This window comes from Lepisosteus platostomus, chromosome 8, assembly GCF_059453375.1.
Source record: "Lepisosteus platostomus isolate fLepPlt1 chromosome 8, fLepPlt1.hap1, whole genome shotgun sequence".
Lineage (NCBI taxonomy): Eukaryota > Metazoa > Chordata > Actinopteri > Semionotiformes > Lepisosteidae > Lepisosteus > Lepisosteus platostomus.
The window spans coordinates 11663821-11679864 of NC_142618.1; the positions used below are offsets into that span (position 1 = coordinate 11663821).

Below are 16044 nucleotides of genomic sequence, written 5' to 3' on the forward strand. Positions count from 1 at the left end.
GCTGATGAGTAAAAGCAAAGAGTTTAGATAACATCATTGTTTTAGTTAAGATTGCTATTGGGCGACATTGAGTTTTCCTGATGGTATGGTTGTTAAAGTGAATAATGACTGAGAACTGGGCAACATGGAATTAAATTGAGTTGAAACCTCCAGTGTCCGGTGTGTAATGAAGATAGATAATGAAGAGTCAATGAAAAGATCTAGTGACGTGTGTAAGTAGAATCAGTTGAAAAACAACTTTAAAGAATGAGGACCATACATGAGAGGTGAACAAGGTAGACTCTGGATGATGGCTGAAATATAAGGACAGTCCACTTAAAATGCAAAAATTAAGGTGACACTTTGGAAGTGTTGGAAATAGGGTAGTATGTGTGTCAGTGATTGTGAATTGCAAGCTTTCCTTAAGCTAAGATTCCCTCGGCTTTTTTATCCAAAATCATTGAAGAAGTGAAACAATGTTTTTCTTCCTGAGGCAAGTGCAAATGATATAAAATAATATATCCAACATTAATACTAGGCATACATTTTGCCCTATTCTTGTTTAACTTCTCCCTTTATTATTCATGGTTGGTTCTGAAAGATATATTGGAGATTGAGATTTTCCTTAATGCAGACTTAATATTGTCCTCTTGACTATATTATGAATAGTCAAAACGTGTAGAGAAGCTTTGGAATATTTATTGATTGATATTTTTTTGTTCAAATTAAAACTCAGTTTATTAGACTGAGTGTTCTAAAAAATTTCTAGTAACTGGATGTTTGCTTGTATTGTAGTTAATAACAGTACATCTATTAACTGCCAACTGAGTGCCTAGCATTCAGCAAACATTGTATTACTGGACAAATAGAATTGCTTATATCCAAAGGGGCTGCTTTATAATTATGTTTCTTAATTTTGGCTGTATGCCGATTTTGAAATGTATTAATTACTTTTCTTAGGGATGTAATAAGAGATGTAATTGTTTGGTGCAGGATCATTTTATATTTGAGAAGAATAGACATTAATAATAGGTATGAGAGTTCATTTTGTACAGAACAGTATTAACATTGATAAATACATGCTTAAGAGCTTGGTCTCATAGGTGTTTTTATTCCCGCTGACACAATTGACACAAGTTTAAACAATTTTGCCTTCTCAGTTATGGTAGTCACACCATTGACAAATCCACAGGCCACAGTACAGCAATATACAAACAATAAACTGGTAGGAATCAATGGAGACGTGATTTTATTGTGCAGAAATAATGGAAAACAACACTGAAACCAAAGCCTTCTGCTGCACTAGTGCTAGAATTTTTGTTGCATGTTAATTTTTCTATATAGACTTTCTTTTATAAATAGTGTCATCTAACTATTGCAAGAAAGATTTATCTAGAAGCTATTCCTGACATCAGTCTTGGTAGAAAGGCTACAGAAGAAGCTATTTTGTATTGCCAGAAGGTGAAAAATCCACAGACCTCAGTTTTCTAGTCAATAAATGGTTATATGCAATACAATTCTACACTTCACTAACTCTTTCATATTTGAAAAGCCGTTAAAATATTTCCTTTCCCAATATCTGTGCTTCATTACTTCGTTGTACTTTTTCACTTTCTGACAATTTTTTGGAAAACAGTATGTGGAGAAGCAAAAATGTTGTCCTCCTTTTGTTTTAATTGCTTTAAATTACCTGGTTGTTAGAAAGAAAAAGAATTAGGGGTGTTAGAAAAAATCAAATATTTTTAAAACTGATTTGACTGAGTATATTACTGTTAATGAGGATGAAGGAAAAAAAGTAAATGAGAAAGCACCATTCTCAAAGGAGGTATCAACATTTTTTTGTGTTTTTTTATGATCGAGAACAAAATAATTCTCGATGTACCTGTAGTACATCTGATTGAACATTTACAGTTAAATTGCCAACCTGTAACAGCACAAATGCACACTTACTCTTAATAACAGCAGCATTAAGGTAAGTAATAGCGACAATGTTTAAAGATCCTGCCAAAATGCAGAGATTGTACAATTAATTTCTGTTCATTGGTGATCACATTTCCATGTTATATTTTTAATTTACTCCATTTACAACCATTGTTAGAAATTAATTGTATCTGTCTAATTTGTATAGCTGATATTTGTGTTAAAAAGGGATTTGTAATATTGTGGATTGTGAAATACTTACTTTTCTGATTGTTTAATAAAACGGAATAATCCATCTACCCCCAACAGACCCTTGCTTTGTTGACCTGATACTGACATTTTGATACATGCCTTTTTTTAATCAAGGTTAGACTACTGAGGTATCACCTAAATATGAAACAGGCTTCAATAAATCCAGATTCCTACATCTTTGCTTATAACAAAAAGTATTCTGGATTAGTATACTGCTCTCATCTTCTATAAATGACACATTTCTCAATTACATTTAGAGTAGAATTTACTGGCAGGTGGGCACTGAGTGGATTAGCACCAGAGTTATTGAATTTTTGCTCCCTTTTGCCTCTTTTTTTCCATTAGATGTGTGCTGTTGTACAGTGCTTCTGAGCTTTTTGGAAAGTGCTTATGAATAAAATGTATTTTTTACCTTGTTTAAATTGCCTGTTTATCAATATTTCACTGCAAAAAATCTCACAGATCTATGGTTCCATACAGTATTCTCCTCTGCCTTTAATGTTTATGCTCTACAGAAGATGCCCTAATTAAACGTGTGTGGTAAATTTAGATTTTAGTGTGGAAATACCTGGAACATTTGATTTTTGTGTTAGAGATGTATTTCAGGATGGTAATGCTACTGGTACAGTATATGCTATTTGATAGCCTGAAACAGGTTATTTACATGACTACGAGTGCTATTCAGAATCTGCTGTGCCTCCAGTGGGTGGCAGCAGATTCTGCTATCTTCTGCAACCTTTGACGCTTTGTGGGCTAATTTCTGTCTTTAATTATGATTCATGCTTGACTGGACTTCAGCTTATACAAAAAAAGTAAATTATGATGCTCCAAATGATAATATGATAATTCAATGCATAGATTAATATTTTATCTTTGTCTAGTGATAAATTAAAGATTTATGATTTCATTTGATGCTTAATTTAATGTTCTGTGTGGAGAGCCAACTGATACTGTGACTGGAGTGTATCGTATGCTCATACATCTGCTCACATTTTTGATCCTCCTCCATTTTTCCAAATAAAATGCAACCTTAAGTTCTTTGCAGTACTGAAATGGTAAAAGAGCAAAGCATATTTAATATATGTGTATTGTAACACAGTTAGGTCATGTTGTATGAAAACATTTTCCTTAAGGGTATAAGAATACGTATTGTGATTTAGGCCCAGCTAAATCTGTAGGGAATCGGATTTCCTTAAGTCTCAAGTGTTAAGTCTAACATATCTTAGTATTAAGGGATAATTTGTTGTCCAGGCTTATTTAATGTAACAACAGGAGGTGTAGTATTAATAAATCAGAGTTGGTATGGACACGTATTCAGGAAAGGCACTTGTTTTGAGCAAAGGTTGAGCCCTGTAGTCCAATCTGACATGTCTTTTCCATCTCATACAGTATTATATGCCTTACGCTTCTATCTGGACTACTCCAAGTGGCATTGTATAGCTGGCTAAGGATGCCTTAGGTGTAGTGGGCTTGAGCTGGCCAGAATCATCTCAGAGCTGGTTTTACGACCAATACTAACATCTTGAATGCTCTCATAGCCACAGAGCTCCTCCTATTAATACCACTGTCAGGCATTGCGGCTTTTTCCGAGTGAAAAATGACAGATGGTCCATCAGTGTGCTTTGGAGATACCATGCATAGTCTCCCTTCTGCATGCTGGTACAAGGGCTCTAAGGGTGAGCTGAGTGGAATGAAAGGTAGCAATTATAAGTTGGGTTGGTATTAAAAGAAAGATTGTAAAATTAGTTTACCAGGCTTCTAATTTTCTGTTTCAGTATTTTATTATTAATGAGACTACCAGACCATTTATCTGTTTTCTGATTTGTGATAGCAGATATTTTCTGTTTTATCTTAGTTTTAAGTTTAAATAATTAATAATAATAATAATAATTGCTAAGACTTATATAGCGCTTTTCTGGACACTCCACTCAAAGCGCTTTACAGGTAATGGGGACTCCCTTCCACCACCAATGTGCAGCCCCACCTGGATGATGTGACGGCAGCCATAGTGCGCCAGAATGCTCACCACACATCAGCTATCAGTGGGGAGGAGAGTAGAGTAATGAAGCCAATTCATAGTGGGGGATTATTAGGAGGCCATGATTGGTAAGGGCCAATGGGAAATTTGGCCAGGACACCGGGGTTACACCCCTACTCTTTTCGAGAGACGCCCTGGGATTTTTAATGGCCACAGAGAGTCAGGACCTCGGTTTTACATCTCATCTGAAGGATGGCGCCTGTTTATAGTATAGTGTCCCCGTCACTATACTAGGTCATTAAGACCCACATGGACTGCAGGGTGAGCGCCCCCTGCTGGCCCCACTAACACCTCTTCCAGCAGCAACCTTAGTTTTTCCCAGGAGGTCTCCCATCCAGGTACTGACCAGGCCCAGACCTGCTTAGCTTCAGTGGGTTGCCTGTTGTTGAGTTGCAGGGTGATATGGCTGCTGGCTAAATGTCTTAATTGTTTTAACATCACATATATAATTACCTCCTCATTATGCTAGCCGGACGTTTTTGATTATTGGAGTGGTGTGAGTACATCTTGGAGGTCACAGACACGAAACCATTTACTCACGTCATTCAAAATCAGCCATGAATTTTGCAAGGCTTTACGTATGATATACCGTGTATTGATCTCTGGCATTTATGATGGCGATACGATAGTAGTTTATTGTCTGATTTTTCAGAAATATGTTTTGTGTCCAAGCAGCTGTTTTACATACACCCTTACAAAAAACCTACAAACAGTACATATTAACATTACATAAAAATAATTATAACATAAAAGACATCAGCCCATACATAGTCATTAAGCTCCGCTCCTACAGGAATCCACAGAGTTTACCAGAGCCTGTAAATTGACTTGCCCACAATCAGCCTAAGTGCCTGTATATTCCATATACATTATTATAAGATGGAAATGTCTTGATAAGAGTGGCTCAGCAGGTCTTTGCCTGAGTGTAGGTTGAGATCTGTTCATATCAATAAGCAACAAAGCGAGAGTGTGGTGCTGGGTGAGCCCCAACAGAAAAGGACTGGGACTGGTCAGAGCTTTCTCTGTTTACAGTCAAACAGTGACCCTGTGATTTCCTGCCTCTTATTGTACCTGTTCCTGCTGATGTACCTGTCCTCCAGTCAGTTCTGTATGTGAGTTTGAATCCTTTGATGTGTTAAAGAACAAATGTCTCATGAAGTCTGGTTTGGAGGGATCTACACTTGCTGCTTCACCTTGTATATGGTCTAGGGGTTCTTAACCCTGTGATCTGCTGATTATAACCAAATTGGCAATTCCAAATTGGTGGATGCGCAAAAAACAATTTATTCAATTCGGAAGAAAAACTTGGTACTTCTGCTCCATTTCTTTCTGCTTTTCCTGTTGTGATTTAAAAATGCAGTGGAGATAATTAGGTTACCTCGTATCTACATTTGTTGAGCAATGCAATACATAGAAATAATGTTAATATTTTAGTCCCCTTTCTGTTGTTCACTGTTTTAAAACAGATGAGACATACAAGCAGTTGTGAGCCAGTTTCTTTTTCAAAATAAATGTATGCTCTTGCACAAACTGAAATGATTTAGTAGAAAGAAATGTGCTGTACATTTTTAACTTTCCTTATGTTAAGGCAATGCGTCTGTGTGCATTTAATCATAACAAAGTAACAAGTGTGAAATACAGTACATGGCACCAGGTGTTGGTTTATTTAAGAGCTACCACTATTAAATCCCCAAATTGTTCTTCCCCTTTGCAGTGGGAGTCTTATCAGTTTCTCAGTCATATTTTCGAAGAATATTGTGCTGATTCTCAGAACTCAAATTATATATGGCACTTTCACAGAAAATGTCTCTATGCTGTGTTCTCTTTGGAAATCAAGGGCTTTTTTTTTGCTATTGCTTCCTGATGGCCTCATTTATAAGGAACCCTTGTGGCTGAGCTCCTTGCAACCTTATCTGCATGTCATCTGTTAATTTTCTCAGTGAGGTTCTTAGTGATCTCCTGCTTTTTTCAGTGCAATTATTTTTATGCATCTTACAAAGTCTTTATGCAGTCTGTTATTTTTTCTTTGTCGGCCTTGCTTGTTTTCTAAGATTAGTTGTGTTGTACTTGTCCAAACTGTACTTTGAACTTCAAACCAAACATATTGTCACACAATGCTAGTTTTTTGGTCTGTCTTGGAAAGCCATTCTATTGTATACCTAACTTCAGGAAAACCTTGAGGTTCAGTTATCTAAAGAGAACTCTGTGATATTGAAATGATAAGTTTCCTGTGTGGAAGTGTTATATAACATATTGTGCTTTAATCTTAACTTATGAAAAGCCTGCTGTATTATACTGTATGCTGACTGTTTTCAGGTGGAATGGTTTGATTCCTGCAGCACAACAAAGAGGCACTATAACACGCACAGTTGGGTATTATTCTTAATAATAAATAAGGATCTTTCCACACTTCCAAAATATACATTTTCACCACAGCCTGTACGTGTGGAGTAAGGTATTGGTTTCCATGGAATAGTGTTAATTCCTTATGGTTTTAAATTCATTGTGGTATTCAAGCCACTTTTAAAATCTCTACTCCCAGCAGCCACATCTGTAATCATGTTTTGAGTCCCTGTGGAGATGTCAGTCTTTAAACCTATTTCATCCACATACAGTACAATGCCTTGTAAAAGCATTCAACCTCTATCAATAAATGTCATATTTGAAAGAATAAAATATTCATAATTATATAAAGGCAGAATAAGAAATGTTTCTTAACCTATGTCTCCAGTGGTTGCTTTTTAAATAAATCAAATATGGTAACCATTGTAGTGTATCAACCTGTTGATACATGTCTTATATTGCTTAATAATAATACAACATTTGCCCAAGGACATTATTAAAATTAATAAATAAGTATAATAATGTTTCTATTTTCTTCTCAAAATGACAGTTTTCTGTTTTAAGCAGCTTTATTTCTATGTTCTTTTTTCAAAAACTGCTGTGTTTGAAACTGTGAATTCTGTTTTCTTTGATAGGTTCTGTGTTACACAGTATTTTTAGAAGAATAAATCCCTTTGCATTATGTACAGACTTTATCTCACAACAGAACTGGCAATTAATAGGTTTCAATGTTTTTAAACTGTAATTTGCTTGTACCCTTTCAGGATCACACTACGTTCATGGGTATTACTTTTCCAGCTGTACTGGAAAGTGCTTGCATTACAAAATAATAACAAAGTACATTGTGATGATTTAAGTAATTGTAGTGTATCCAGGTTTATTTGAGTTAATTGTTGAATTTGGATTTGCTGGAATATGGCTATTAGTAATGCTTGATCTTGACTGCAGGCTTACATTTGAGAAACAGAAGTAAATCTTTTTTTTTTCTATCAGTTGGAGAATCTGATGTTTTTCTTCCCAAAATCTTTATGGAATCCTAGTCTCATTTTATTTGTATATACAGTACATTCACATATAGTCTTCTTTTAGCTGTACAGGATAAATAATTTGGTGTGAACACACCACAAAATTATGTATTCACTAAATGCTTAATAATTTTTAAAATAAACATTTTTGATGCCGCTTTATAAGAACATTCAGCATTTGATTTATAGATGCTGAATGTGAATTAAAAAATATTTTTAATCTTATGTTGAGATGTACTGTCAGAAGAACATCATGGTTACAGGTGAGAGGAGGCCATTTAGCCCATTTCTCTCAATTATTTTTAAGCAGCTAATTTTTCCAAGTATCACATCACATTCCGCTCTTTATTGGAAAAAGCCAGGGTGTTAATTCCTGGGTGGATTGTTCTCAGTACCGCTTGATTCTGTGTATTTTATCAGTGTCTTTAGGGATTTTGACTATTTGATTTAGGTTCCTTCGCAGTCTTCTCTGTTCAAGGCTAAAAAGATTCAGCCTGTCAGTGGATGCCAATTACCACCTCTGATCACCTAACAATGCAACATGTTTAAACCAAACAATTAAGTGTTTAAGGGTTGGAATGAAGGACCGTTTTCTGAATGTTCCCTGAATTTTGTTTTTTCTTTGTTAAAGGCTGCAAGGATTATTGCGAAGCTAGCTGCCTGGGGAAGAGAACTGATGGAAGGCAGTGACCTGAATTACTATTTTAACTGGATCAAAACTCAGCTGAGCTCCCAGGTATTTCTTTTCGTATTTTTATGTACAGTATGTGTTAAAGAAGGATTAAATATTATAGTTGTAAAAGATATTTAATATAACTTTTCTGGTTTTAGAAATGCAGTTGTTATTGCGTTGTTGATTACACTGGTCTGAATTCATTATGCTAAAATTGTATCAGTGTACTCAGCACTCGTGACATAAAACTACACTAAATTATTTTATCTTATTGCTTTAGATCAGAAATCATCTACACGTGATCAGTGGAACTTATAGTCCATTAAACAATCGTTCTTGATGTTTTCTCATGGTTTGTGATTTCTGGGGCATGTCATTTTTCCATCTTGACATTAATGGTCTTCAGACATTTTTGTCAATAATTCATGAGAGATTCAGAATGACATTGTGAAGATCAATTTGTCAGTATTTGTCTTTTAGATGCACTCTTTTTTGAGTCATCTAAGAGAAACATGATTCAGCTGACCTTGTTGCATCTTTTTGTCAGTATTCTTTGCAATATTCTTCAGTGTGTTAAAAGGGTTTTTTGATCAATTGTATCATTCATTAGTTTTATACTTTAAACGGTTTTCTTCTTAATTAAAGCAAACTTTGAGTGTGTTTCTCATTATTTAATTATTTTTTTTTTTGCTTTCAGCTCTTCTATTACCACTTTTATTTTCAGTCAGAGCCCGAGACTGCAAGAAAAAAAAATGTCCACTTATTAAGATGGATCAATACATTTTTTATACTTTCGGACTGCTCAAAAATTGAAACCTTACCTGAACAAAAACTCATTAAATCATTTAATGTCTTTTTGCTTTGTTCAAGTTCAATGCCAACATGGGAAACTGATATAGAAAAAAAAGAAGTCTACATACAATTATGTTTTGCGTTTTTTACATGTGAGAGAGTAGGTAATACAAGCTTAAAGAAAAAAGCAGGCTAATCAAATCTGCTTTCGGATTTTTATGATAAGGTAAATGTTTAGTGTACTATAATTTGAGAAGTGATAACTAAAGAAATTTCATAGTCCTTACGTTGCCTGCTTTTACAATAAATCACAGTGGACCTTGTAGTAGTACATATGGAAATTCAAATTTTCAATATGGATTTAAATATTCTTATAATTGGCTATAAAGCAGCAAAAATGTCTTGTCTTTTTTTCTGGTCTCCATTTGCACAGAACTAAAGTCAAATTTCAACAGAACAAATTATTAATGTTCCTACTTATTATCAGGATGAGCCCAAAGGGCGGGCTGCAAGAGATCCTATAACTTGATGGCAAAAATGCATCCAGTGAAACATTTTTGATGGGATCATATTTTTCTTACTGGAAAGCGTAATGCATTATTCAGCGGGCAGATCAGGCAAGGGCCGCAGCTGTGGTCAGTCTCTGGTATGTAATGCACTTGCAATCAAGCTAAACGGTGGAGCAGAAAATTTTGCAGCAACAGTTGAAGAGATGCAGAAAGTTTCTGAATTAATCGTAAAGTCTAGAGAAGGAATAAACAGAATGGTACAGTTCATAGTACAGCAATTTATGGATCACAGTTTTATGGAAAACAGCTGCTGTTGTCAACTCCATTAATGTTCTAAACGGATTTGTGTCCCTTTAAATCTTTTTAGATTTAGATTTAGAACGAAAATGTATGGATTCTGTAGTAAACTGACTTCTGATGCCCTAAAATGGTGGCCGTGATGATGGTGATCATTATTACCAATAATAGCAGTAATATTTGAGTGACTTATTTTTTTATTTTTAAATAATTTAAAATTCTTAAAAATTTAAATTTAAATTTTAAATATTTTTTAATATTTTTAAATAAAAAATGTTACAATCCCTTGGGCGTATCGTAACAAAATCTTTAAAATATCAGGTCCAGGTCAACAGACACACCAAACGCCAAACTGTAAGGTTTAAGTGCAGTTTATTTCACAGTCAAAAATAAATAAAAAATACCACAGCCAAACAACCAAAGCAAGATCCGATGCTCCTAGGTAATGTTTGTACACAGGAATTCTGCCCGCTGCATCTCAGACAGCAGACATCCACTCCCACAGACTGAGTCTGGAGGCTTCCTCTTACTGCTTTTTTGAATGGTCTCCTGACCAATTTTCTTCCCACAACTGAGAGCAACAGCTCTTTTCCTCTGAGGTTTCTGGGGAATGTGCTCCAAATGGATGTATGCTCTCACAAAAGCCACAGTACCTTTAAATTTTATGAAATAACAAAAAATGAAATACAGAGTATTCAAACAAAAACAATTGCCTGCACCAATAATGCTTCCATCTTGGCTAAAGGAAATGATAGTATGCCAAGCATTAAGATAAATGCACTCTATTTATGCAGGTGTGTTTTTAGAAAACAAAATCTAATTCTTAAAAGTTTTGGGTATAATTTTGATCAATGGATCATTCAGAACTTTAATGCTGAGTGACTTTGTTGTGTAAGTACTCAGTCACGTAAGTGGTAAGAGTTGACTGGACACAGGTGATGATGTGATTCAACCCTCTGAATGTCAGTTCTGGTGAAAACCAAGAAGGAAAACCACAGTGAACAGAGAACAAAGCCTTCCTGATGGAGGCTGTACTAAGTCCCCCCCAGCTGGACTCTGGAACCAGGTTTTGTGACCACTCTAAGTGATAGTATAACACCTAAAGCACAGATGTTCAAAATGACTCTCTAATTATTTTGTATGAAAGACCAGTTAGTGAAAAGGTCCCAGTATGCTAGTCTGACAAGAGTGTCCCATCACTAGAGAATTCCTCTTGTAGTTATTATTCCTATTGCAGATTTGAAATTAAAAGATAATATTGTAAAGGATTTTAATATTTTCATATCTATTTCTTCATGTTCTTTGCTTAATTTAGCTAGACATGAATAAAATAAGTACTTTGTAAGGTGTAATGCTTAATTCTAAGTTCTTTAATAGTATGTTTCATATTGAACTAACATTTGTTTCTTGACAACTCTTCTTGTTAATGATTCCTCGAATGTAATTTGGGAAGACTGTTAAGAAGCTAGTGAGTTACATAACGTACTACGGTGTGAAATGCTTCCCCCTTCCCTTCAGCTGCAAGTAGCACACATTGAGTTCTCAATGTCCTCCTCTCCTCTTGAGCCTTCTCTAATTATCAAAGAGTGGGAGGTTTAAAGGCTCTTGCAAGTCTTTAAATGCTCCCTTATCATTCAACAAAAAGGTAGCTTATAATAATAATTGGGCATTAGGACCCACATTGACCACAGGGTGAGCGCCCCCTGCTGGCCCCACTAACACCTCTTCCAGCAGCAACCTTTGTTTTTCCCAGGATGTCTCCCATCCAGGTATTGACCAGGCTCACACCTTCTTAGCTTCAGTGGGTTGCCAGTTGTGAGTTGCGGAGTGATATGGCTGCTGTCTTAATGACTATAGACCTGTTGCTCTTACCTCCGTTATAATGAAGACTTTTGAAAGTATGATACTTTGCTATCTCAAAACTATTACAGATTCACTTCTCAATCCTCTGCAGTTTGCATATAGGGTCAAACTGTCAATAGATGAACTGTTAATATGGGCCTGCACTACATTTTGCAACATCAAGAATCCTCAGGCGCATGCGCACTGATTCTTTTTGTGAATTTTAGTTCTGCATTAAATACTACCAGAACTCCTTTACAATAAATTGTTACAGATGAATGTTCCATTTTCCATCAGTGGATTTTTTTAACCTTTTTGACAGATTGAAGGTAACAGGTGTGGCTAGGCCCTTATTTGTCACACTGTCTGTGAATACTGGTGTACCTTAAGGATGTGTGCTTTCCCTATGACTCTATTCCATGTATACCAATGACTGCAGTTCTAGCAACTCTTCCCTCATACTAAGTTTGCGGATGACATCAGCCTTTTAGGTCTCATTACTAATGTTGATAAGATCGTGTACAGGAAAGAGGTGATTTTATTGGTATCATGATGTGTTAACAACCACATGGAGTTTAAACCTGGGGTTAAATACTCTTGCAACAGTGGAAAAAGTGGTTGATTTCTGGCAACATTCTCCAAAACCCTTTTCCATGTCCTGATAATCAATGATGTGCCTGTGAGTGTGGTGGAGTCCTTTACGTTCTTAGGGATAATGACCTCCAATTCCCTTAAATGGGACATAAATATCACAGTATCACAAAGAAAGCAAAGCAGAGAATGTACTTTTGTGCAAATTGAAAAACTTAAGTGTCTCTCAACCAATTCTGATACTGTTTTACAGAGCCATTGTTGACTGGTTCTATGCTTTTATAACTGTTTGGTTTGACGACACTTCTGCCCATTATGAGGGAAAAACTGCAGTGGGTTGTTCACTCTTCAGAGAGGGTCATTGACTGTCATTTGTCCTTCATTGATGATTAGTACAATTCTACAGCAAAGAAGAAGGCAAGAATGATTGCTGATGACCCTCCCACCCAGGTTACCACCTGTTTATAAAATTTCCTCAGGAAGATGCAACTGGTCCATTAAAACCAGAACCACCTGGTATTTGACAGCTTCTTTCCTAGGGCTGTCTTTTTGAATTTCTAGGTATATGTGCATTTTTTAAATGATGTCTATTAGTCTTGATGTGTATGGCATATGTAAAATGTTTTTACAGCACCAAGTGTACATGAAATGTACATGGTGAGTAAAGGTGATTCTGATTCTCAAACACTTGGCAACGTAGTATCACATGTCTGCATTACAGCGTGAATAGCATCTTCATGCTCTGTAACACCTTGTACTGTTTTTTGTTTGTTCTTCCTAAGCCACTTATAACTAAGGTACATATGTTTTTTATTATTATTATTTTACAAAACAGAAAGGTCTCAGTCTATCATTAATAAGTGGGTCTATATTTATCTGTTACCTTGGAAATAAGAACTCAGAAAGCTCCTGCAGAAGGCAAGACTGGTTATTATTGATAGCATTAATCGGGCCCAAGAAGCCTATTACTTTCTGCTGTCTGAAGTTTGAAGCAAGTGTGCATGCATGGACTTTTTTTGAATAACCTTGTTAGATTTGTTTTTTTCCCCACATTGGATAAATCTTGGTTCACAAAAGTCACTAACACAGGATTTTAAAACTTTGTTCCTACTTGTCGCAGAATAAAGATCAGAATAGTTTCTGCAAATTATTTTTTAATGTCGGGATTGTGGATGTAGGAAATATTGTTCTAATTAAATTCAGTTTAGTCCGTTTAAATTCAGTCTTCATTTTTAGCTATAAAAGGCTTAAATCAGCACTAGAATCTCTGATCTCTTTTAAATAAAACAAAAGGCTGTCAAATGTATTACATGACAATATGAAATACTTTCTAAAACAGGTGCAGGTAAATTTATGAAGGGAGATGTTAGGCGTCATAGTGCAGACGTTTTAAAGTATCGATATCATTCTGGACCTGATGAATTTACACACTTCAGAAACACTTGCTAAAACCAAATCCAAGTAGTATTCTATTATTGAAGCTAATGGATGTCGAGTGATCTCTCTAGTTTCACATGGAGCGACAGGCAGAGAGAGGGAGAACATGGTTGCTATTTGAGGGCCAGAAGAGTGGCACTTTCAGACTGTCATTATGGGCTGGGAACACAGGGGAGGATAGTGAAAGGTACAACCCAGGCACAAGGACTTTTTCATCATCTTCAGGAATAGGAAACACAGGAAAGCCATGGCAAGGGACTCTTCTGCCATCTTACATGCACCTGTCATCTTTTGAATTTTACATTGTTATCTTGCTAAGCACAGTTAACCTCCGATACCTTGTGAAAAAAGATTTAATAATTAAATGATTATGGGGGAACAGAAGAAGATCCAGGAGAGAGCCAGTCCAGACTCAGGGACTCTTCTACCCAGATACAGTATTCAGCTAAAACTATAGCCTATATTCTAATATATCTGATTTGAGATGTGGTTTAAAATTGAATGTTAAATACAATTTTAATTTTATCATCTTTGATAGCTATGCAGGAGCCTTTTCTCATCTGACTTTTAACCATCTGACTTTATGAAACAGTTCAAAAGTAATGATACATTTGACAAATGTTTCTCAAATGTATCATTCCTTAGATCTCAGAGGTTGCATTTGCTCATAATGTGTGGTTTTATTGTAAATACACATAATTGGCATTGTAAAGCCAACTGTAATAAGAGCAATGATAATAATTAATGGTTGTGTTTCGGGGAATATTGAAAAACCTGCAATACACATTAATTAGGCCCTTAAAATATCTTTGGCACCAGGGTTTATTGGTCAATCTTTATAAAGGCTATTATTTTTATATTCATTGAGACACCTTGATATAGTGCATCAAGTTAGTTACAAAAATAATTATTTTTTCAAGCATGAGTAAAATAAATTAAAATGCATTTCAGAATAACTGAATAAGTTTAAGCATTAAAATGCAACAAATGTATTTTAAAACAATCATATTTGTTACATTATTAATTAGAGTTGTGCAGTAAAACCGGTATACCACTAAACCAAGATTCTTGATTCACGAGATACGTTTTAGACTGTACCGGTACGCTCGATAATTTCCGTCAGCAGTTTTATTTTTTCGATTTTAACAAAATTTCTACTGTTTACATTAATAAAATCAAATTTGATTCAAAGAACAAAATTACTGTGATAAAAATGTCGTTAACTTTAAAAGGGTGAGTAAAAAAAAAGTCATACTAAAGGTATTTCCCACATATCATTGGCTAGTAAGTTTAGAAATATAACGTTATTTCAGAAATCATGCTGAAAGGAGTATTTGATGATAACACCGGGATTTTGTTTCTTATTTCTCCAGAAAAACATGTGGTTATTTCTTAGAGTTGTCTTGTGGAGGCAATTCTAATTTCTAAGAGTATCCATATATTTTTACGGAGAATCAGAAAATTGTCATCAGATACTTCTTTACAAATCCATGGGGTACGGTTGTTATAATATTAAGGGTTGTTTAGATTTGACGTTGTTAATGGTACGTTACATACTTATTTTCAATGAGCCATTGAACGTGCTGTTTTTTTTAGTTTATCTGATTCTACTGTAACTCTAGTCGGGAAGGAAGTCAAGTCTTGATCATGTTTTTAATTCCATTACTACCAGTAGACGTGCTTTGATTTTTTTCTTTTTTTGCGAGATTGTCTTAAGCTTTTTAAGTCAATATAGAATATCTTGTCTCAGCAAAGTTTTAAGCAAGTATTGAGGATTCTTTGAAGGTTTAAATGAAATAGCAAAGGGCAATCGTACATGCTAATAAGTTTCATAAGGTTGTACAAGCACCTGTCATATTTTGAATTTTACATTATATTGCTAAGCAAAATTAACCTCCATTACCTTGTGAAGAAAGATTTAATCATTTAACGATTGACAAAAATCTGCATGTTGTTAAATTGTTGTGTTACACTGTTCTGTGTTATTTCTAGTTCTTTGGTTCCAGTATAACAACAACAAAACAACAATTTTCATTACTTGATTTTTTTATTTTGTAACTCAATATGGTTTACTAATTATGAAATCAAACTATGAGAGAGTCTCCATATATAAACGTGCAAAATAGTTTGCGGTATACTGCGGTACTGTACATGCATCTGTACCGCGGTATACAGTGAAATGTTAAAAGTATGAATCATCTTTTCTCACTGGCTGCTTTAGACATGTCCCTAGGCCAGCTGAATATGGTGAAAATATGAGCAGGTGATCCTAAAAGGTCTGAGTCTGACCATAATCACAGCTGCTCCTTCACCTGCTTAAGTTCAAGCTGTCCTAACAGCAGTGTT

The 16044-nt window shown here is 35.2% G+C and overlaps 1 protein-coding gene and 1 long non-coding RNA gene across 3 annotated transcripts in view; both read left to right on the top strand.

Moving 5' to 3' along the window:
* LOC148655667 (uncharacterized) overlaps nucleotides 1–16044 on the top strand; it is a 340056-nt gene that overhangs the window by 159134 nt on the left and 164878 nt on the right. The window lies entirely within an intron of this gene.
* Nucleotides 1–16044, top strand: part of atp6v1h (ATPase H+ transporting V1 subunit H) — a 98476-nt gene that overhangs the window by 17567 nt on the left and 64865 nt on the right. For both annotated transcript variants that reach the window (XM_088642444.1, XM_088642445.1), the window contains exon 6: nucleotides 8189–8293. In XM_088642444.1, coding sequence (XP_088498570.1) covers nucleotides 8189–8293 — 105 coding nt within the window. The remainder of the gene's footprint in view (nucleotides 1–8188; nucleotides 8294–16044) is intronic.